The sequence below is a fragment of the Bactrocera tryoni genome, chromosome 1, assembly GCF_016617805.1.
Source record: "Bactrocera tryoni isolate S06 chromosome 1, CSIRO_BtryS06_freeze2, whole genome shotgun sequence".
NCBI lineage: Eukaryota > Metazoa > Arthropoda > Insecta > Diptera > Tephritidae > Bactrocera > Bactrocera tryoni.
In genome coordinates this window covers 89459216-89483446 of record NC_052499.1, presented here as the reverse complement: position 1 = coordinate 89483446, position 24231 = coordinate 89459216, and the positions used below count along the sequence as shown (strand labels likewise).

General features: G+C 36.5%; 2 protein-coding genes across 2 annotated transcripts; both read right to left on the bottom strand.

Moving 5' to 3' along the window:
• Window positions 1-1319: 1319 nt before the first annotated feature.
• Window positions 1320-8731, bottom strand: LOC120773471 (protein abnormal spindle). Its single transcript, XM_040102390.1, has 6 exons — window positions 8600-8731; window positions 8355-8531; window positions 7961-8173; window positions 2378-7454; window positions 1928-2229; window positions 1320-1856 (listed from the first exon to the last, which is right to left on the bottom strand). The coding sequence occupies exons 1-6, from the start codon at window positions 8612-8614 to the stop codon at window positions 1590-1592; spliced, it is 6051 nt and encodes a 2016-aa protein (XP_039958324.1). The 5' UTR covers window positions 8615-8731; the 3' UTR covers window positions 1320-1589.
• Window positions 8732-11343: 2612 nt separating this feature from the next.
• LOC120780110 (dorsal-ventral patterning protein tolloid) lies at window positions 11344-18982 on the bottom strand. The gene is made up of 12 exons (XM_040112425.1): window positions 18734-18982; window positions 18248-18627; window positions 15975-16079; window positions 14984-15905; window positions 14641-14839; window positions 13474-13735; window positions 13176-13381; window positions 12675-13037; window positions 12313-12599; window positions 12019-12199; window positions 11658-11920; window positions 11344-11556 (listed from the first exon to the last, which is right to left on the bottom strand). The coding sequence occupies exons 1-12, from the start codon at window positions 18980-18982 to the stop codon at window positions 11344-11346; spliced, it is 3630 nt and encodes a 1209-aa protein (XP_039968359.1).
• Between the last annotated feature and the right edge of the window lie 5249 nt (window positions 18983-24231).

The following is a 24231-nucleotide window of genomic DNA, read 5'->3' as shown; positions in this document are numbered from 1 at the left end:
CGTTCAGTATCAGAATTAATATATATTACTTGATCATAAATCAAGATGCATAAAAGGATTCAAAATATTTTCAAGTTTTATGTATGTACATATATATTATGTTTTATATCATTAAATAAGAAAATACGATTTTCATATATATGTACATACATATGCATGTTCCTTTAAATTAGATTTTCGAAAACAGTTGTGTCCTTCATATAAAACATTAAATTTTGTGAGCTATTAATTTGAATTTTTTCACTCATTTAATTTGTAATAAAAATTTTTTTATGTTTGACATTCAGACCGAAACCTAATAGTTTGCTACCCCCGTTTAGGTAAAATATGAATGGTTACTTTTATTGAAATCTTTATGAATCTGAGATCCTCCGAGATCTCATAATACCCATCTAATTTGTGGAACCTTATTCGTATTTATTTCATTTTCCTGTAAGAAATTTATTACGTTGTAAAGTCAGCAAATTGTTTTAAAGAACCTTTTAATTGATATACTTTTTCGTATGTGACTGCTTTTGTTGCACACATATGCATACATTATTCAATTCGTTAGTAATACAAGCGTTTAGAGAAAACGTTTATCTAATTGGGTAAAAGGTAATTACATAATTTCATTTGCAGTAAAAAATTAGTAACAGGTAACTGAAAATTAGCTAATACCTTCGCAATGTAGTGGTCAATTAAGTTCGTTCGCAAATCCTCTTTTCGCAATTACACTTTAGTAGAAATACATAGAAAGTGTTCATCGATAATATTTAATTTTTTCCTTAAGCAATCGCTAAGCTTTAGTACGCATGTGTACATTCGATTGGTCTTAAAAAATTTAGTTCTAAAAATTACTTTAACTAGATTTAAATGTGATAGGGATAGGCATGTTTAGATATAAGCATGTTTTCACGTACTTCTACAAAGCTAGTGTTCCTTGTTCCATTTAAGTATAAAAACTTCTTCCGAAATTCTAAATTTTGTTTATAAATACGGGGATGTAACAGAAAGTACATAACTGCTATTCTTCTGCAGATATTCAGTTGATACTTAATTTAATCAGTACACATTTATATCGCGGCAATCATTTGACAAGTGGTAATCTAATAAGGAATTTTGGATCGAAAAATCATTTTAAATATAAAAAATTAATTATAAACTAAAATAAACACCAAGTTCGCTTAACTTTTTTATTCCATCATAATTTTTGCTTATGACGTTTTTATCAGTAATGCGCTAAAAAAATATCAAAATTTTAATTGCTCGAACGCGAGACATTTCCAAATGTTGTAACAGTTTTGAAAGCTATCCTTTACAATATTAAACTAAAAATAGTTTCAGTATGTAAATTTATTCATTGACAAAACCTTAAATTAACATATTCAGATTTTATAAATAAATTACGAATATCAATGCAGTAGTTTAGCGAATGCATACGAAAGCATAGTCTAGGCGATTGTACGAATATCTAAACAGATAATAAACAAAGAACAAATATTGATGTGACAAATTCATACAAACAAAGACCTAAAAATAATGTGGGTTTACGCCCACAGTAAACATAAGCAAAGTCCAGACTACATAAATACAGGTATTAGACAAGATTATGAAACTTCGATTTCCAGCTCAGCCAGCAGCATGTCGAATGCGAATACGGATGATACGAATGTGTAAGGTTTGGAGTGTATGACCCCGTAGTCAGGCTCGAGGCTAGGTAATGCACGGTTGGGAAATTGTTGAGTTTTTTGTACACGTGCTGATGCTACAGGTTTACGTAGGTTTTGATTCATCCTCTCTTTGCGCGCCACCAGCTTTTTAGTCTCACGTACCACATATATAGCTTCTGGAGTGGTCATGTACTCGCGAATAATCTAAAAGGCGTAAATATAAAGGGTTAATTGGGAAGTAGTTAAATTTTTTAACAATTTTGTGCTGAACTTACGTGGCGCTTATATGGACAGTGAGCAAAAAGCCAAATTAGGGTACACAAAGTGTTGAAAATTTCACTATCCTTGTCACACCAACGCAACAGCATTTGAGCTATGGTAACAAGCCCGCTCTCCTGGAAAGTATTAGCTGTAGTGCTGTTATAACGCGCCAAGTTCAAAATAATTCGACTACAGTAACGGATTAGTTGTTTATCGACCTCACTTCGAATTGTCTGTGCCATGACGCCGTAGCAGAAAGTCGATACGAAGTCAGACTGGTTCATAAGAATGTGCGGTACAGTACGGGAAATACGATCTAAAATATAAGTATGTAGGTATGCATTTATTGTAATTATTAAAATATCGTTTTCTTGTTCGAAGAGAATTATTTTTATATAATGTAATAGTAATTAGAATGTTGTGGAGAAAGAATACTATTTTGAATTTCGTGCACCCAAACTTACCCAAACATATGAGAACATGTAGTATTTCCGATGCGCTTGAATGATCGCGAAGAACACATACTGCATGCGAAATTTTGTAACTGAGTGTGTTGGCTGCTTGAGTGGTTTTCTTCCACAGTGCCATGTTTCGACGAATCAAACGCATTTGCATGCTCTGGAAGCACTTACGTACACGATAACCGCGCCAGAACCGCTGAATCGAACTAGCCGCTTTTCTCCGACGGCGTTCCTCTACCATTTCAGGTGTCATCATATTTTGTAAGCGGCGACGCGCCAATAGTCCACGCGCTTGGGATTGCAATCCAATAACAATGTTACGTAATTGCAAGTATTCTAAGCGTTGCTGTTGCGTTTTTTGTTTCCCACGGAACTTCTGCTGCAAATGTAGGACTATTCGGCGGACAAAAAGGAATTCGGATCGCTGTTGGTGCATTATACGAAGACCACGATACTTTTGCTGTAAATAAATTGTTGTGCGACGCAGCAACAAGAAATCGTGTTTTGCAACACGCATATTGCGCTGTGCGCGGTATCTTCGCTGTATACAAACAACTAACCGACGCAGGAGTAGATACTGTGCACGTACTGCTAAGGATTCGCGATAAGATCGGTAGAACCGCTGTATGTAACATGCAGCGGCACGTTTACATCGGTAGTCAGCGTTTTGTTTCCGCATCACTAAAGTGGCTCGCCAACGACGCTGTATGGAAATAATACATTGTATTTGTTGTTGATATTGTTGACGGACTCGACGACCTTGCTGCAGTGCCCGCCATCTGCGCTGCACACAAATGCAACAATTTCGCAAACGGATATAAGATAGCTGTTGTTGTCGAGTCTGCTCAATGGAGCGGTACCAGTTCTGAATACATATAACGGCGTTTCTTTTTTGCTGGTACGATATTCGTGTCAATCGCATTTCAATTGTTGCACGGAAACGTCGCTGTATCTGTATAATTTTGTTACGATCACTTTGGTACTTTGAACGCACATGGCGCATAATTTGAAGGCTACGGTATCTGTGTTGCACTTTGACTACGGCTGCCTTCAGTTGTGCAAACTCCGTGCGCTGTTGTTTCATGAGGCGTGTAGCACGGAAGCGTTGTTGCATCACGGTAGCAAAGTATTGTATCGTCAAGAAGTGGACACGAGTCTGACGCGCCAGAATTGTGGCTCGCCATTTGCGCTGTATGATAATGCAACTGTTCCGTAAGCGCTGATAATTTCTTTTTTCCAATCTCATCCTTTGAGCAGCCCGATATCTCTCTTGCATTTTGCAGACAGTTTTACGCAACACTTGGTAAGCCATGCGATCTCGGTGCATAGTTAAAGTGGCGCGCAAGTAAGTTTGAATGATATGCACAGCTTTTAGCTTCAGTTTATATTCTTCGCGCACTGCGCGCATATGTAAAATGGAACGGCGCCGTCGTTGAAGCTGTACAACACAAGTGCGCAAGTGTATGAATTCGGCGCGCTGCCGCAACATACAGTGTTTTGCACGAAAATATCGCTGTATATATAAAACAGCGGCACGTATAAATGAAAATTTCTTACGTTGCTGTCGCATAGCAATTATTGCTCGCCATTTCCGTTGAATTATGAGTGCACTCCGCTTCAGGTTCAGGAATGCGTTGCGATGCAGCTTTGTAACACAGAAAGATCGCCAAAATCTCTGTATACAAGTAGCTGCATTGAAATGTTTTTCTTCGATAAATCTCTGATATTCGTTGGCTACTAGTAATAATTTTTTTGACAACAAACGACGGCGGTAACAGCGTTGAATGAATATCGTACAACAGCGGAGAATTGTGTAGTATCGACGGTAGCGAACGCCGAGCACACAACCGCGATACCAATGTTGAATTTTGCGAACTGCAACTATTGAACGTTTAAAATTCATTTGCGCCAAGTAACGTCTGATATATTTCTGTAACACCACAGCTGCTGCTGCCCGTTGCTGACGATATAACTTTACCCACCTGCGAACTATATAACCATGGTAGTATGCTTGTATGGTCATTGCCGCGGTTTGTCGACGGTGTTCCTCTTTATCACGTATACGGCGGTTTACCCAAACAGCCAACCATTTGCTACGCCACCATTTTTGAAGAACGCGCGCTGCCGCATGGAACTTCGGTGAACGGAATTTGTAGATGACTTGCCAGAGCAGTGACAGCGTCTTTTCTCGGTGCCCATCCACAATATCTGCTGCAGTAATATCGCCGCCCAATTTGAAGTCAGCTTCACTCAGTGCCCGCAATCCCAAGTTTACATTGTAAATACGTTGTAAGCGGGATATGGCAGGTACGCGCAATAGCTTAGTCAGATCTTCGCGCAGCAATATGATCTCCATTACACGTGTCAGCCTTATACCATCTCTTAGGTCTACCGCAAGATTTTGAAATGCGTAATTAAATTCGTCTAAAAAACATTGTTTATGCTCTAAGACATAACCCAGACGCTTCAAATCGCGTGTTATGTCACCCATATTTGCAAGTAGCTCAGATGAGAACTTTAATAGAATTTCTTTTGTTTCCTTATGAGGTGATTTTTTGACAAAGAGACATGGATTGTATTTGATAATGCGCTTTTGCTTCGCTTTATCAAGAAATAGGAGCAAACAAAGCATTTTAGTCAACGTATACTTTTTTATATACTGGGCATATTCCTCAGATAGTGAATATGCACGTGAATATTTCTCTTCTAAAAGTTTGTCCCGAAACAACCGATTCAATATAAAGGTGCTCAGTCCAATTATGTCGCTATTTGACCGCAAATGAATTTTTTCACCATAAACAACCTCTAATCCTATACGCAGCCACATCGGATTAAAGCATAGCAACAGTTCTAATATGTAGCGTTGCATCACTACATCAAGGTGTAAATTTCTATCGTTCCGTATGCGTATAGCATTTTTATTTACATATACTGCCACTTTAGAACAAGGTTCACGAACTTCATCGCTTAGGTACAAGTAGACAGCAGCACGTCGAACTACCTCAAGTCTGTGTTGCACAAGATAATCCATAGACTGCTCTTCTTTGGTGGGTGCTAACGTCAATTCCTTGTGACGCACCTCATTAAAAAGTTTACCAACATCGATTTTAGCATCGCTATTGGCATCCATATCGGCCGGTATTGTAACCAATGCATTCAACCACTTTTTAAAATCATGTTGATGCCTCTGAACAGCCGCTTCGTCTAAGTACATTGTGCAAGCGAGAAAAGGGTCACAAGTTGTACTAGCAGCAAAAGGATCGGGATTGATGCAAAACTGTAGATATAATTCTGGATCATATAATTTTTCAGTTTCGCGCGATATGATTGTAGATTGAATATTTGGCGGCATTATTTTTTGTGGTGTGGTGGATTTCATAATTCTTACTTTTTTCACCTGGGTGTGTGTCCAATTCTTCGAACGAGACAAATAAGGCACCAATGGTCGCTCAAAAGCAAATTCTTTTTCCACGCGTTGACGCTTTGGAGGAGAAACCCTAATTAGGCTCATGTTTTTATTAGGAGAACATCTTACGTACGGGGCAGAAGTAAAACAAGTTTTTGCTATTGACTTTTCGCTTGCTGTTGTGGTCAACGATTCGTTGCTTTGTGCATCAGAACTAGATAAGTTCTGAGAATTTCTTTTCTGACCATTTGATTTTGAGGGAGAATTTTCAATTAGTTTAGTTCTTGATGATTTTGGTGATACACCTCGTAAATCTCGCCATTTGCCAGAAACAGTGACTGGACTGCTCTTTCGCGATTTCAAGCCAACTTCATTTAAATTAAAACGACTTGATTGCGCTAAAATTTCACTTTGATTGAAGGCTAAATCTACGTGAGATGTTAGACCGAAATCTGTGGATTCTGAAACGGTTACTTCATTCCTATATTGTGTCGTTCCTTTGTTAACGCTTTGTTCCTGAATAACGGACATTTTTAGAGCATCTTGTGATTGAACACGATTATAAAAATATCGATTTTGCTCGATGGAACGTATAGTCTCCATTTCGTTAAGGTTCGGCATTGAACCTTGACTAGCAGAGTATCGTTTATTTGGAGAGCGTAAAGAAAGATCCTTCATTGATTCCGAGTATTTCCTAAGTGGCGTACCAACTAATTTTATATCTCGCAGCAAATCTTCTTCTCCCCGGGCAGGACTTGATTCTGCAATTTTTTCTTCCCTATTTTTAACGTATGTTTTTTCAGCTTCAACATTACCGCAATTGATAACGTCTTCTTCTTCTATCATTGCTAATGGTCGAGACTTGGGTGTTGTACTGATCGTACTTGTTTTATTAAGTGTCAAACCATAACTAACGGAAGCATCAAGAGCATCCGCTGACACATTCATATTTTCATGTTTAACTTCAAAAGTTTTATTTGTTAAAATTGCATTTCCTGGAGTGTTTGGATCCACATGAAACTCAACTGTCATCCGAGTAGTATTTGAATCTTCAACCACATCTGTTGTGTCACTTACCGATGTTAAACGCCGAGGCCGCAATGTTGATAAATTTACTTTCACAGTATCTATATTTACTGGGGTAGGCCAATTTGCTAGATTATCCATATCGGGATCTCTTCCAACACCACTTTTAACAGCATCGCTGTTTATTGGTGTGAATTGAATATTATCGAACATTTCAATAACATTATTAGGAGTTAAAGGACTGACGTTCTCTTTGTGAGTAATGAGTACTGGCGATTTCGTTGACGAAATGGAAGTTATAGTTGCATTCATAGTTTTGCTACGTGCGTATATATTTTGTTCAGTGAGAGGCGATGTATGAGTAAAGTTAATAGTTATTTCATCAAAAGCTTCTCGTTTCTGTTCTTTACGCAACTTCCTATTCGAATCCACCCATGCTGATCTGGGAGCGGGAGCGCGTGTGTGTGATGTGGATGGAGCTGTTTGAGGCTTAACGGGCTTTTGAATAATCGTTGGAACTGATTTGCGTAATTGCGTATGTGTTGAATTTGTTTTATGAGATTTTGAAGTACCTGTGGGAGATTTAAGCCGCAGTGTCCTTACATAGCCGTTATTACTGGTGGAGATTGTTGGAAATTTACGCACAGTCTAAAAATAAATATGAACAAGTTATTTTACTTGTAACAGTTTTTTAAATTTGCTTTAGCTTTATGAAAAACAAATTCCATTTGTATGATAATCATACTATATGAAAAAAAAAAAAAAATTAAAGAATAAGTTAATATTAAATTAAAAAAATTTGTTTATTTTTTTTTTAACTATTGTTTATATCCAAATAAAAAATCTGTTTTCTTAGCGACTACTAACGAATGACAACTAACATTGACTGTCCAATAAGTTCTGTTTTCGGGATACAATTTAATAGATCAATTAAACATGGCTGTTTTAGCAACTTTACGAACGAAACGTTGGTTAATGCTTGATGCATTTAAGAATCAACTTTCACATGAGAGCATACTATTAAATCAACCCCTTTTAGGTGCATATTCAACCACCTTTTTATATGAACATATCACATTCATATGCCTGAGTAAATATGAGCATTCATTTCTTTTTAAGCGCCACAATTACAAAAATATTTTTTTCAAACGTACCTTAACAGGATTGGCTATGCGAGTTTTCATTATAACCATTACATCTTTACGGAAATTTCTATTATCGAGAAGTTGCATTATTTCTTTACAAGCAACGTCCACCAAAGGGCTCCACACCATCTCCATCTCGACAGTTTTCGAACGCGGAACAGTTGTTTCAGTCCAATTTATTGATATGTTATATTCAGCATCTATAGCCCTAATGACTCTTACCTAAAACAATAATGAAAACATTGATTCAAATTAATCGCAGAATAATCTCGTTAAAATAAACACTTTTTTAAATAAAACGTTCCAATAAAAAAAATAAATCTCTAAATAAATTTGTATTTATTTTCATAGTGTACGATAGTTTGGTAAGGAGAATATTCATATATAATATTGTATTGTTTACCTCTATATCCTCTGTTGAAGGGTTAACAATGCGGAGAATACGACGCGCCGTTTTCCCAATGGGCACATCCTCAAATTGCACAATTGATTTGGCAGAAAATGGAGCCATCACAACATCAGTCGGCTCACGAGATTCCACGCGCTTTTTGCATTTCGATCGTGTTGGAGTAACTACAACCTTTATAAAAGAAATCAAAAAATATTTAATAGATCATTTCGATTCTTTTGGCCAGGATGTTGACGAACCTCAAATGCACTCATATTATTTTATTAACTTTTACAAATATTCGTAAACTTTGAGATTTTTGTTAGTATAAACTTCCCACTGAATTTTAACAAATTTAAAAGAGACAAACATTAAAATATACAATTACAAAACTATTTCACAAACCAATACTAGACGAATTAACTCAATTTACAACCGCCAAATTGAAAAATGTTTGAAGGGTTGCGCAGCTGGCATATTTCAGTGTTGTATTCGTGTGACACTTTAAAACAGTACAATCACAAATGATAAAATTCCAGTGGCTTGCCAATATCAAGGACAATAATTTTTAATTTATTAGCGTAAAATGCGTTACATGGCAAAATGACATCCTTATCAAAGGAGAGAAAACATGAAAAGGGTAAAAATACTCTAAACTTCGCTATTACAAACTTTATGAATGGATAATGTAATTTCTTTCCTCGGTTGATAATTATTATTTAAAAAAACGCATTTTGTACAATAGAAGGCTCCAAAATTGTTGATGAGCTTTGTACAAACATGTAACATATTCACTAACTACTGAGCGGCTAGACTGGTCAGAGCCTGTTGCCTACTGCAAAAACACTTTATCGCGAGCCAAAAAAAATTTAAATAATCTCTATAATTTTGATTCTTCTTCGCTATTCTTTTAATGAAAAAAAGGGTTTGGCTTTCGTATGTGTCAGTTTTTTTTATGACCTTTTAAATTTCACAGTACAACAGCTAATCTGGGGGGTGAGAAATTCCAAGTCAGGGTGATGGTACTAGGTCAGTATAGTAAAACCCTCAAAGGGTTTGGCGTTCGTATGTGTCAGTTTTTTTATGACCTTTTAAATGTTTTCTTATGTTATAGTGAACGAAAATTGGGTACCAAATATAGTGTGTAAAAGCTCCTACAACCGTCTAATGGATTGGAAAAATAGATAATAGTGGTTCGCTAGTTATGTTAAACAACGTTTTTGCCAAAATGTTACAACTAAGCGAAAAAACATCAAGATAAGGAAAAAATTTAAAAGGTCATAAAAAAATCTGACACATACGAACGCCAAACCCTTTGAGAGTTTTACTATACTGACCTAGTACCATCACCCTGACTTGGAATTTCTCACCCCCAGACAATAATCCCAAAAATGTTCCACAGTGTTATTTTAGTATAAACAGGTTTGTTTTATTACTGTTAATGTTGCTAGCTATCAGGTAGAACAAGAATGCAACTTATTTCCCAACGAGCGAAATATTAAAAAAAGTAAAGAACGGAAAAATGAGAAAATGAAAATGGTTTTAGTAATCACATCACATCAACACTTGAAAAACACTGTGGCAAAATCTATGTGCAGTTGCAAAAAAGAAATAAAGTAAGATGTCAACGGGTTGAAAATGTCTTTGGCATCGGATTTTATTGCGGTTAATCCAACATTTGCACTTCCACGTATTTACTTCCATGCAAATTAACTTTCATATCGCCCGGAGATCGGTTAAAAAACACATCTGCTACATCTGAACTTCACATGAAAAGAAGTGACCTTATTCCAATTCATAATATTTAAAACCAAATTATGTTAATTCTAAATTTAGGATACATATTTCCTATTTGATAATTTCGCAAAAAAAAAACAACTTTTGAGTTTTATTTGTTAATGCATCTAATTGATTTTGTTCTAGTCAAAAGTTAAGTCGTGGCTCCTGTGACCTTTGTGCCATTTTTAGACCACAATTAACTTGATCGATATCAATATATTCGGAATCGAGAGTTAGGAAAAGAAGTGAACACTGTTCTTCCATTCTTATTTCAAATCACTGTTATATACATACATTTACAGCTAAATACTCTTAATCATAAATTTAATATAAATTAAAGTACAAGTATATGTGAGCTCGGGTAAGACATTATACATAAACATATGTATGTATGTACATAAAGGGACAGAATAATTATATTTAGCAATGGAGCCTAATATTACGTGGACCCAATTAAATGAATACACGAAGATCGGTTATGAGATATTCTCATTTTAATTTTACATTAGCTACCGTCTCAATGTACAATCGAACTCGCGTCTTAGCTCACATGTCATTGTTGACAATCATTACTTTAAATTTCATACATCTTGAAATCAGCTAATCTAGAACAAATTTTTTCAAAAATCGCCATTCGTTCGTCTTCTGTAGATTATCGTCGAGAACCAAGTATACGTCTCATCTTAGTTATCATAAAGACAAAACTTAAGTAGAAGTACTGAGGACAGCTAATCAGATAAAAAAACGTATACCTCTTTAACCAACAATCCAATTTACGTTATTACAGATGGAAATATGATCTTTTGAGGCTCTCTTATCTTATTATTACATATGTATACTGATATGATTATGGTTCATGCAATATAGCAATATTGTATATATGTGACCTGGTCTACGAAAAGGGAGCTAACGTGCGAAAACTAGTTTTCTGGGAAAAGCTGTTAAAAATAATCGTCAGTTTCTCGTTATCTCATTAATTGTTCTCCTTTTTTTTTGACACCTAAGCCCCCTTTCCGTAGACCAGGTCACATATATGTATTTACATATATGTTCTTATATGTGTATGTATGTATATGACGTACTTATAAGTATATGTATACGTCTTAATAAATATACATAATTACTAAGTCAAATTTATTGATTTTTAATAAATGTAGTATAAATTAATCTTTAATTGTAACAAAGAACCAAATCATAAAACATAGGCACTCGGTAATCCCAGAAGTTAATTATCGAAATCGCTGCCTGTATCTGAAGCATAGTACACACTGCGCATGTAACCAGGAAAGGGTGTAACTGCACCTAAATCGTCTATGAGGTCCTCATCCGGCGGTTCCACGGCAACAAAAGAAACAGCGAAACCACGCAAAGAGGTGCTGCCATCCGTTTGAAATCTCATCAGTAAGGTATCGGTATAAGATGTTATTGTGGGCGGTTTCTGGAAATGAAAGAGAAAGCAAAAGCAGGAGAGAGAGTAATTGAAAGAGGATATACATTTGTATGTTTGTATTAGTTATCCTAATCGTAATTTAGTCTTACCCTATTGCCACAATAACGTCCATGATTGCTGTTCCGCATATACTTCTCTTCAAAAATTTCTTCTCTTATTTCCACCGCATCGTATTCGCAACGATCCGAATATTCAACTTCAAAGTGCAAAAACTTTATTTGAACACTACTCTCAGAATCAGCTTGTATACGCCAATTACAATACATGTGACGATTGTAGACTCGACTGCCATAGCGCGGATGTGAATAAAAGACTTGCGTTTCATTTGTTGCTCGTAAATAACCGCCGCATTCTAAAAGTGAAAACAAAAACTTTAAAATGATCTAAAATAGTATAACTGTAACAGTAATGTTAACTAAATGGTGACTTTCACAGAGCATCACTTCTCACCTGTTGAATATGTCGCTCGAAATCCTTTACGCTGCAGGGACGCATCAGTCCATAGGACCATGAACATTTCATTTGTGGATGCCACCACTGCATATGGCTCATGTCCTCCACAGTATATGCCTAATGTCGAGCTGTTCTCTGATTTGCCGTCATATAAGGCGACATAATCGTAAAAGCATTCCTACGGACCAGCATACAATCAGAGCATAAAACAAAATGAAAAAATAAGAATAATTGATCTTGAGATGTTGGTAGATGGACTAACTGGTTCAGTATTTCGTTGGCTCTACTCACCTGATGATTTTCCATTTCGAATTCGTGAAATGTCAACTGCACACGGTGGCCTAAAACGGTGCGGAAGTGCCAAAAGCAGTATGTGTTACGTGGATATTCGTCTGGGAAGTTGGGGCTGTAAATGGTCCCCTTGGGGCTGGTGATTTCAAATTTGCATTTTGTCTCGGTACAATTATGTCGGTTTTCGTGGACAGTGTATCCATTGCGGCAGCTGCACTTGTATGAACCAAATGTATTCAGACAATGATGTTGGCAGCCTCCATTGTCAATGCTGCACTCGTCAAAATCTGTTTAGCGAAAAGCTTTAATTTTTACCAAGAACAATATTGTTGGGTTTATATATAATATTAAAGTTTACAAACCAATTAATATATTTGCCGAAAAGCCGGTCCGTTGAATGTTTTTGTCTGAATAGAATTCTAATCGCATTATGTTATGTTCGGATTTCAAAACTGGAGGCAGCTCTTGACCGCAGTAAATACCGATTTTCTTCAGACGACTATCACGTAACTTAGAGTATGCCAATAGGTAATCATAGTTGCATTCAGTGTATTGATATTTCGTGCCTTCCAAATCGAAGTGTGTAAAATTAATGAACACTGCGTGGTTGGGAGGTGCTACCACCTCCCAAACACACTCTTTCGATATGGGATACACATCCGGAAACGATGGTGAATGAACTCTGCTATTGGGAGTGGAGGCATTGATAATGCCGCCGCACGCATCTGAAATAATAAAATTTAATTTTGCTATACAGAACAAATAATTAGGAGTAAAGATATGAGGTGTGCAAAGAATTTTTCAATATGTGTACATAGTATTCGTTATGTTAAATGCTGTGTATAATCCGAAAGCAAACAAACCTTCGCAAGTACGTCCATCGGCTTGCAGCTCATAGCCAGCAAAGCAAGCGCACTGATAGCTCCCCAAAGTATTGATGCATTCGTGTTGACATCCATGGTTGGTAAATTTGCATTCATCCAACTCTTGTAGGAACACTGCAGAGAAGCCAACCTTTTGTACCGAACCATCGGATACAAACTTTATGTACATGTGGTTTGAATTGGACCTGGGAGAATAATAAAAACTCGTATTAAAGCGGGTAATGATTAACAGTGCGGATTATATTTACCATACATATTGGCCAACAATTGTACTCACTTGATATTTGGTGGCAAAATATATCCACAGTAAATGCCAATTAATTGAGAATCAACGTCTTTGCCATCGCGTATTTCCACATAATCGTAAGCACAGTTATCATGATTTTCCAATTCGAATGACTGAAATTTCAGCGCGACTTGGCGGTTCTCCGGTACTGATATACGCCAAATGCATTCTCGGTCCGCGAGATACTCCAGTGGGTAGTTGGGGGAGTCGATACGTCTATTTTCGGTGAGAAAAATATCGCCTCCGCATGTGACTGAGTAACCGAAATAAAACCCTCATTAGTTCTATGCCTACATTCTAAAATTCTTTTATATTGTCTAGGGAGACTTTTCCTTTTAAAATCGAAGCGCAAATGCTTGATCACAGATTCAATTAATTAATTATTTTCATTAATTTAATTAATAAAAGATATGAATTTACTAGAGTGTAATGTGGAAAATAATAAGTAAGTATCCGGCCTTTGAGCGTTTGTTTTTTGATCGGGTCCAAAATCACTAAATTTCGTTTTAGTAATTTCACTTGTAGTCTTGAATAGGGCGTATCATTTGAGCTAGCACGAGTACAACATTTGACCGTTGAATAAGTTGGTACAGCTTAGCTGTAACTTGTCGAGTCATTACTTTGCAGCAAGGGAGTTTTTCCCCATAAGGAAAAAATGTTTTATCAAAATATGAAATTTACTATTTTTCTAACTTTAAAGATGACTAAATCGGTGAAAAGTAGAAATCAATAAAAAAATTAATTGCTAATAGTCAGCACAATGGTATTTGTAGGTGTGTAAACAGGAATGCGGTGCATACACGGGCACACTCAATAGAGCAGGCCAAGGTCTATGCGACATCTGTGGAATACCACAAGAGTAAATTTCGGTGCACATAACGCTTTAGCTGAATAAGCGGAAAATATATCTTTCATTTTCGACCTTTTTGCAATGGGAAAAAAGCATAATTATGGCCTCAAAGGCCAAATGGAACATGAAAATGCAGCACGTGTAAACAATCGCTTCGACTATTACAATAGCCCCATTAACAAACATTCATATGTATGTATGTACTTATAGATATAGTAAAAGGGTGAATCAAATATGGTTATGGTTGTTGTGACATATGCTTGCATTGATAGTAAAATTGTATAATACAATTTTTATTCAGGACTTACCCTCAAAATCAGCAGAAAATCCACGAAATCCTCTAACCGCATGTTGATTGACATAATTGATGAGCATTCGACTGGAGCTGCTCTTAACCGTTTCCTCCGTTACATTGCCGCATAGTCGCTTAATAACAGGAGACTTATACCAGTAGCCATCGCGTATTTCTAAGTAATCCACAGAACAGTCAGTGGACTGCAGTAGATGCTACAAAAAATAAAACTTATTGTAATATAAAGTAAAGTGTACATATCTACATATGTATATGTATGTATTTAGGTACGTGCTCATAATTAACACCTTAGCTGTTAACCGAGTTCTGAAGTCAGTATTACTGAAGCTATTGCTTACCACTTGGTGAATTTGCAAAATGATTCGCTCCCCATTTGTTGCTGTAATACGCCATTCGCATTTCTCAAGAGATTTCTCAAAATCACTGACCTCGTAATCACCGCTGCCACTATCTTCAATCACATTACTGACCTGTATGGCCGAAAATTGTGAGTATTCATAATGTGGTGAAATTATCTCTCCAGAATTTTCTTGAAATGTTCGTCCGCAAGTGCTGCATTTATACAATCTATTCGCCTTAGTTATATCTCCTGGACTCAGACGTAATCTTTGACCGATCTCAATGTGTTGGGTCTTCGATAAGCCTATCGGCTGTATTGTTTCCAAATAAACATTCTTGGCAAAAGTATTTTTTGCGTAATGCATGATTGAATTATAGTCATATGGCAGACCGAGGGAGTCAACATCTTCCGGTGAGAGTACATCAAAATTATATTCCTGCCCCTTCATGATATTCTCTTTATTGATAGTTATATGCTTATCTCGGTCGGTACGCGTGTGTTCATGCCAAAAACCTATAACATGTCCCAATTCATGCACGACAATTCCAAATTTCTCACAGTTGCGACCGATCGAAATGGCCTGTCGTCCGGAACCACGCTTGCCCACGAACGAGCAACAACCACAATTCTTAACCGTAAAATGTATGTAATTGGGATGTATTTTCGGATCGCGCTCTACAAATTTAATGCATGTAGAATTCTCCCAATGGCGCATGGCTCTCATGAAGAGCGCTTTGTGCACCCCGTTGAATATCTCATCGATGGTATATGGTATGACACCATAATCCCATATGCGTTCCTTTTTAGCGGTAACTGCACGCCGCGATCGGGACTCTATATTTAAAAATGGAGTGTTTCTGATCTGGTTGAGTGAGTATAAATTTGTGTTATGCTTAACATTAGATTTGACCTTGTAGTGCCTGTGAAAAAGGTAATATTGAGTAATTTGTTACAATCAACGATTGAAGAGGCTTACAGAACTTGTTTACCTGCTTTTCGCTTCATTGGGAGATTGAAAAATACGAGTACGTCGCTTGTGAAGCTTCTTTTGATAGACCGGTATCTTTCTGCCTTTTAGCTGTTTAAATAATCGCCTATAATAAATTTGAGTGACAAGTATATTAAATCGGAATATATATTCTACACATATATGTATATATGTATATCGATGGTCCCGCCCCCTTTATGGTTCAATATAAATTATAATGTATATTATATATTCCAAACTGTAGAAGCCAACTCAACCAAACTTGCAAAGAAGAAGTCAATTCAGCGCTTCTTCAAACGCTGTGAAACTGGGCAAAATCAGTTAATAACTACGCTCACTCTCCATATAACGGTTAAAGGTGCGAAATTTCATAACCACGATGGTATGAAAAGGCTTTATAGGAACAAGAATAAAAATTGGAATATAACATTTCAAGGGCCCAGACACCAAATATTAGGACCCTAGTGAAATCTGCACCTAATAAAAATATACAATATTTGCACGCTTTTGGTGGATTTCACAATACCACATCTAGCGGTCAATACGTATGAAATTCAGAAATAATCTCTTTCTGATAACAGCGTATGTTCTTGCATTAAACGGATGGAATCGGGGCAATACTCACACACATAATATTCGGATTTTAAAACATCTGCTTGAATTCATACCTCATATATACATAGGTCAATATCTGAGTTTTCTTAATTTCCAAATTGCTATTACTGGTCGTAAAGAAATTTTACTTGAATACAGGAAAATAGTTTTTAGAAAATGTATTACTGAGAGTAAATTCTTTCACTCTTCTTCACCCCGTTGGTATACTAAGCCAGCGTCTCCAATCAACAGATCTTCGACCAAAAGTTTTACTTAAAAAAAAAAAGAATTAAGGATTAGGTACTTTGTTAAATTAACTTTGATTTCGTTTAGTTATAAAAGGAAAGGCCTAAATTGAGAAGTTACTCCCATAAATAGCAAAATTATGTCATACGGAAAACGTAAAACTAGCTGTGCTGAGAAGGAACCAGATGGTGTTTTTGGTCAAAATCATTCTGATTAATGCAAGCGAATGAAAATATCCAATGAATTGACAGTCACGACCTGGAATATTGCAGACAAAACCATTGCTGAGGGAGTATAATCTGTAAAGAATCAAGTGAGTAATAAATCTCTCTAAAGATCTAGTTAAACTTGTCCTTGCAGACTAAATTCCCAATAGACCACAGCATCGGTAAGCCAAGTGTATCTAGCTATGTTGGAAAATAAATCGGTAAAATATTCGCTTCCACTTTGTAAGCTACATATTATATACATATGTATATTATCGGACCGGCCGAAGGGAGCATTTAACCATACAAGTATATGTAAATCTCATTTTACATTTTTCAAAAATGTCTGCTACTTCTATGAAGTACTGAAATACTCCGATAGTTCTCCGATTTTTCCCCGAAACGCTTAAACACAAGAGGATGTTATTATAAGTGTCAACCTTTAACACGTGCGGCCACTTGAGTGTTTTCTACAGCCTACCTGAATTTCTTATTTTGCGTGTCAATGCTGAAAGAATTTGCAATAGACTTGGAGGTGTGGCCGCGGCTATTTTAATACAATGGAATATTAAAATTTCACCTTGCTTTGTCCAAGACAAGTGGCTGCAGCGGCAATTGAGGAAATTCTTTGGAAATTCCCAAATGTGCTTGGGCGCAGGTGTTTGAAGAGGAGACAAAGACAGAGAAAAGAGGGAACGACAGTTAATGCACGTATAGTTGCAAAAGGGATTTCTAGACTGCCTACTAGTTTTCTACCTGTTTGCTCTACTACGCTGGACTGTAAGATTACTAGACCGAAAGGATGCAGGTGTATTACATGTGTTTAGGTTGACATAGTGCGACAGGTAGGTGAATTAATAATAATGAAAGTGATTGCGCATCGCAAAGCAGGGGCCAGTTTCGTTTAACAGAAACGGGTACCACTCTTCGAACAACAACATAATAAATATTGCTATTAAATTCAGATGCATATAACGGAAGTGAAAAGTTATTAAGGTCTTGCCAGCTTTTTAATCAATATTTTGCGTAGTTTTATATCGGAATATTTGTATCGAAGGCACGTGACCATATTGCTACTAAAGTACGCAACGGTCAAATCACATTCAGTCTACTAAAGAACGCAGATGCGCCGAGAAGATAACATTAACGACTACAATCCAAAAAATATACATACATACACATAGTTGTGTGTACGTTCGCATCAATTTTGGTTTCCTTTTGAACTTACCTTCGAAATGCCAAGCTCTGTAGCCGCTGGCGTGGGATGCCGCTTGTGTCGTCTCCCTTCATTGTGTTCTTTTGTTGGCGGCCTGTTTTAAGCTTTGCCAGCGATACTCCCGGCTCTTCGGTAATAATGTTGCGTTCGTAGAAAAAATTTCCTCCATCATCGGTGTTTATACTTTTTGTATTCGATTGTATTTTCGACAAAGCGCCGCTGTCGAAAAGGAAGGCCGGCCGATTTGCGTTGGCGCGACTCCAGACGTTTTTCGCCTCCTCGTCGCCGCCTGCAATGGCCGCTGACATCTCCGACTCAGCGGCGGCAATATCAAGCAAATGTTTTAGATGAGTCGGTTCAATGGCGCCGTGTTTGCCTTTGGTTTCTGGCGCCTAAAAATATTTAAATGTCGTGGAATGCCGTATGGAAGGTAAAGGGCGATTTCATATACGAATATGTGCTGTAATATTATGTCGGTAATATAAGTATTTTACTTACGATTTGCGTATCGATTTCAATAAATTGCTCTGGTTGTTCTACTACGTCGAAATAACCTTCTGATTCCACCTGCAATCCATCAACGAGAAGCAATTGGCGGGCTAGCTCGCTTTTTTGTTGACGACTTAAATAGCGAGGATGATTACGTTTGCGCTGATGTAAATGTGTATTTTTGGCGCTACTGGGAACTGCAGTTAGCGATAGCAAAAACAACAATGATAGATATTGTCGTACATGCAACCAAACCATTTTGGCGGTTTTATTTTTTTACGTAAATTTTCACACTAAGCCTCGTTAAATTTATTTATCACTTTTCACAATACATTGAAAATATAATTTAGTCCACAAATTGATCACTGTATAATTAATTGAACACGTATCCGTGCTTATGCTCCTTTGCGCATGCGCAAATGTTCGAATGCAATCGCGTCGAGTAACCGAGTACCGTACTGCACAGCAAATAATGTCTCACTGAGCACTTTTAGGGATCCGCGATCAAATTTAACTGTGTGTGTATTCTCTGTCTCACAGCTTAGATACACACGCACATACAGACTCACGCATGTAGCCATGGACATCATTGGTACCAAATATTCTGAAACGAAGTGAAGATCAAACAGCTAAAAGGGAACGAGAGCCAGTGGAATTGTTTGCCAGCAGCGCGTAGTGTCAGTAACAAATGCCACAGGCGATCGTACTAACACAATATTCAATGCACACACACGCATATATGTATGTGCAAACGTTCGCGTGTGCCTGAATCAGTTTAGAATTTTACACAGTGACAAATATTTTATTTTTTATGTCCAGTAAAACTTAAAATCCTTATACTATATGATTCTTTCTTAATACTCTAAGAAACAAACTTCGAATTATTTTTAAGGCAATTTTAGTTAAAAATATTTAAATTTTTAATGGTGAAGTCAGACAAATCTGTACCCTATACATAAATACAAGAAATAAAACGACTGTATCAATAATAATGCAAAGCAAACTAGGTGAAGCTTTTTAAAGAAAAAAACTGGTCGGGACATCGCAGAATCAATATCCTGATAAATAATTCTTAAACGGCAATCACTCACATCCAAGATTATCTTTCGCTTAAATACTTATAGTATCTTGTGAATATGAAAGCACGTGATGAGAAGGCGTCGAGGCAGTTAGAGGCTTGCCCTGAAATTTGACGCCGTGGTGCTTGGCAACAGTTATCATAACCAGAAACGAGCTACGAGTGTTATGTAGGATTGCACAACTTCGGCTGCCACGAAGTTATAACACACTTCACAAGTACGTTTTTTATAGCAGTTGTTGGTTATAACTATATCTGAAAACCTAATCGGACAGCGTTTCCTATTCAAAGGAAAATATTTTGTTTGTGCTCTCTTTATTTGAGTTAAAGTCACATAATAAGGAAACAACACAGTTCATGATGATCTTTCTCTTTTTAATTTTAAGGGGCCAGTTGGAATGCCAGCTGTATGCTGTAGTGGTTCGAGACTGTAGTGTTACTTTGGATTTATCTTTTCAAATAAAAAAGTTTAGCATACAATCACTTAATTCCGATCATTCAGTTTATATGACAGATATACTATATGTTAAATTATGTGCAAAATTTCTGGTCGATATCTCAAAAGGACCAGTTCCCATATCTACAGTCTCGTCGCGCTGATCAATTATATATACACTTGATTTCCTTTTCACATGATTTTTTTGCACGGGTTTTTGTACACTACCTAGTTATCTTTTTTTACAAGGTTTTACGTTATTCTGCACGTGTTTTCATTTTAATTATGTACTGTTTTTGCAACAAAATAGAAATTCCATATGCAAATACAGATTAATTTTAGAACATGTTAACATAAAATGAGTTTGAAAATGACGACGGAACAAGAAAATCATTTCCTCAACTTGGACCCAAACATAGAATGATCTGCAAGATTTCAGCACCAATAGAATGTAGTAATAGAATGCTACCGTGAGCTGTATGAAGAAGTACATAAGTGGTAATAAGACACAGTGATTAATAACGATTTTTGTTTAATCATTAACGTAACTTAGAATTTAATACGTTGAAACCTATTATTATTTTTACCACTACCTTTTTTATTTGTTTCTTTTAACGGTAATACATATATTTAGTATAATACTATGAAAATCTACAGTGTTTGAATTTTGTAACTTCTCACTGTACGAATAGATAGATTTCCATACGTATATATCTAGTACTATGTAAAATGAGATTAATTTTACAAGTCTTGAAACTTCGTTGCTAACAGGATCAGGGTTTAAAAAAATTGATCGATTGAAAAGGTGAATACCAAAAAATTCTAGAGTTTTGAATTATTTTATTTCAAGGTAGTTTTACTTTTGTATCAATTAAAAACGTCTGGGTGTATGCAGTGGCGGATTTGCAGTCCAAGCCGCTCTAGGCCCCAGGCCAAGTGCCGCCCCTTTCTCAGCACCCATCATTATAGACTAAAGACATAATTCATGAATTTACTTTATTCCCACTTTTAATTGATTCAGAAAATTGTTTAACTAAAAGCTAACGGATAAAGCTAGTTTATAATATTTTCCGAGATTTCAGGGATGATTGGACATTTAAATAAAATATTTAAAAATGGTTTTAGGTTTTGTTTTTAATAAAATAAATGTTTTACTCGTACAATGTGTTACAAAACTCGTCTGCACTTAAGCGCAGCAAAACCATTAATCAAATCTTCGCAATCTAATTTGCTTAAAAAAATCAGCTTCTATGTTAAGCAAAGCACGATCGTTTAACCTCTGCTCCGTCATTGTTGTTCGTAAATAGTTTATCACTCTCCGCAAACAAGAAAACGATCTTTCTCCAGTACAGTTACTGGCAGGTGTACACACACACATACGAAGAGCAATATCCACGTTTGGGTAAATGGTTTGAAGACCTTCGGTTCGTAACCATTGCAACAAACTGACTGCCCTCTTTCGCTCCTCATTTTTTATGCTGCAGTGAGAACGAAAATGAAGACATTCTTCTGTAAAATCGTCTTGTAAGTCAGTAGAATAAATCATTTGCAATGCCTTGGCCTTATCTTCGACTTCTAAGATGTTTAGATTCGTCAGGTTGGTAATAAAGTAAAATTTATTGTAGAGTAATTTATAAGCATCCCGACGTCTTTTCATTTCTTCCGACAATGTATCAATTACTACTAAAAGTATTTATTCTAAAATTCACGGCCATTTTTTTTTCCGCCAGGAAGCAGCTTACGCTTTCGATTGCGTCGAAAATCTTTTTCGTATTCCTGTACGAAGGACAGTTTTTTCGCTTTTTTCGAAATCATCGAAATTCTCTCTTGTTTCGCCAAGAAAATGCATTAAAGCCTCGTACAGTTTTATGACAATGGTAATGTCATTTTCCACACTTTGAAGTTTTTTACTTGCGGCGTTAATGCGATCTAGTAAACATCCCCAAAAAACAGCGACAGACTTTTGACGGTGAAATGGGTTTGAAGGAGTTCCCAACGCTGAGTTGTCGCTGCAAAGAAATTGTATAACTCTTGGAGTAGAGAAAAGAACGAACAAGCCTCTTGGCTGTTTTCAGCTGCACATTCACCTACTAAATTCAGCGAGTGTGCTGAACAGGGAACATAGTCGGCAAGGAGTGAAATTTCCTTTATTTTAGCTTGCAGGCCGTTATAATTGCCTGACATGTTAGCTGCGTTGTCATATGATTGCCCGCGGCAGTTTGAAATGTCAACTCCCAATTCAGCTAAAGATGAAGTAACAGCATCTGTCATTTGTTGTGATTTGTGGCCTGTGTTTGGAATAAACTTGATAAACCGTTCTACAGGTGATCCATTAGGCAGGACATATCTGATTACCAACAGAGAAAAACATTTTGCTGTTAATATTTCCATTACAATTGTTTCCAAAACTTTGTTCCCCATAAGTCGAATGAACTCTTCGCATGTTGTTGAAGAAAGATAACTCGTAAATCCTGACCTTGTATTTCCATAACGTGTAATGTGTTTAGCTAAGAACTGATCGAACTCGGCGATAAGCTCTAAGGACATTAAATAATTTCCATTGTGGATTGATCCAAATTTTTATCCCCGCCATTAAAAAGCAAACAAGGACCACAAAAAACACATCCAGTACTTTTGGAATAAATTAACCACTTTCGCGGAACTTTTTCACAAATTTAGAAGCTGACGTTCGTATAAATGTCTCGACAACTGTCGCGCTTTATCTTTGTAAATGCGCCCACTCTTGAGAAAATCATTTTGGATGTTTTGATTGGCTCCGTTCTTACAAATGGGATCACGCGTGAACTCGTATATTTTCCATTTAGCTGGATCGTCGTTGATTTCGTAGAGCTTCTGGTCCGGAGGATTGGGCTGCACCCCTACTCCTGCCACTCCTGGTACGAGTGGGATATCTTCGGCTTGTTCTTTTGATATACTTGCCACATTGATCAAAGTATTTTCACTTGAAGACACTTTAGACACTGCAGAATTATCAGTTGACGGAACGCCACTACTACTTAGAACGTCGAGTGTTGGGTCAATAATAGGATCTTGAATATCTGTAGACGAAATTATTTATACTTTTATACGCAAAAATAGTGATTTAGGAAGATTACATAAGCATACGGTTAAGATACTTTGCATTTGAGTTATTTCTTGTTAATCTTGTTGTTATCAGTGATTTTTTTGGCACGATTTGCCGCCCTAAATATCTGGCCGCCCTAGGCCGGGCCTACTGGGCCTTAGGGCAAATCCGCCACTGGGTGTATGTACTAAAGTTGGATGTCTTACGACTACTTTAAGGAATAGAAAAAAATAAGATTTGAGGTATCCAATATTTTATTTCAAATTGAATCAGCTGCTAACACAACGTTATAGCACTTCCATTACATTGATCTGCCAAAAAGAAAAGTTACTGGGTATAATGGAAATAAGTACAGCACACGGATTTTTAATTTAAAGTCCATTAATTCAAAATCATTATTACTCGCATTAAAGTAACGAGAAAATATAAATTGTCTTCATTGGTCCAAGACTTACTGTGAAAAATTATAATTTACAGTTACAAGTTCTAAAACTATCAGTAAAATATCTCATCATGATGTAAGACTAAAGTTACTTTTAAGTTTAGTTTTAGCATGGCTACTGGGTGCAGTTTTGATACTTCCTCAAGATTTTCAGCAAAATAATCTACACTCGAGTCCAAAACATTCATTTTAAGTGACATATCGCATCATTTAGCGTTATAAGCAGATTGGTTTATGATTTATTTTCAGCTTTAGTAATATTGGGGAAATTGTGGCATATTTTTGCAAAAGCCAGCCAAGATCTTTTATATGCTTTGTTCGACTTTGAATGCTTCATCCATCGTAAGCTCACGAATCTCCGGATCTTCCTTGGCTTTTTATACATTATACATTTTATACATCTTTGTTAATTCGTTAGTCGTTACTCGGTAGTTTTTTCGTGGGTTTTGTTTTTGTAAATTTAACA

Excerpts from the sequence above, each read along its gene's own strand:
- LOC120773471 (XM_040102390.1), bottom strand. Across the intron at positions 7,455-7,960 it reads GCATAGCCAATCCTGTTAAG|ACTGTGCGTAAATTTCCAAC; the intron begins GTACGTTTGAAA and ends ATTTATTTTTAG. Across the intron at positions 1,857-1,927 it reads ACTGTCCATATAAGCGCCAC|ATTATTCGCGAGTACATGAC; the intron begins GTAAGTTCAGCA and ends TACGCCTTTTAG.
- LOC120780110 (XM_040112425.1), bottom strand. The coding sequence starts at position 18,982 with ATGGTTTGGTTGCATGTACGACAATATCTATCATTGTTGTTTTTGCTA. Across the intron at positions 16,080-18,247 it reads CAGAGCTTGGCATTTCGAAG|GCGATTATTTAAACAGCTAA; the intron begins GTAAGTTCAAAA and ends AATTTATTATAG. Across the intron at positions 14,840-14,983 it reads TTTTGCAAATTCACCAAGTG|CATCTACTGCAGTCCACTGA; the intron begins GTAAGCAATAGC and ends TATTTTTTGTAG.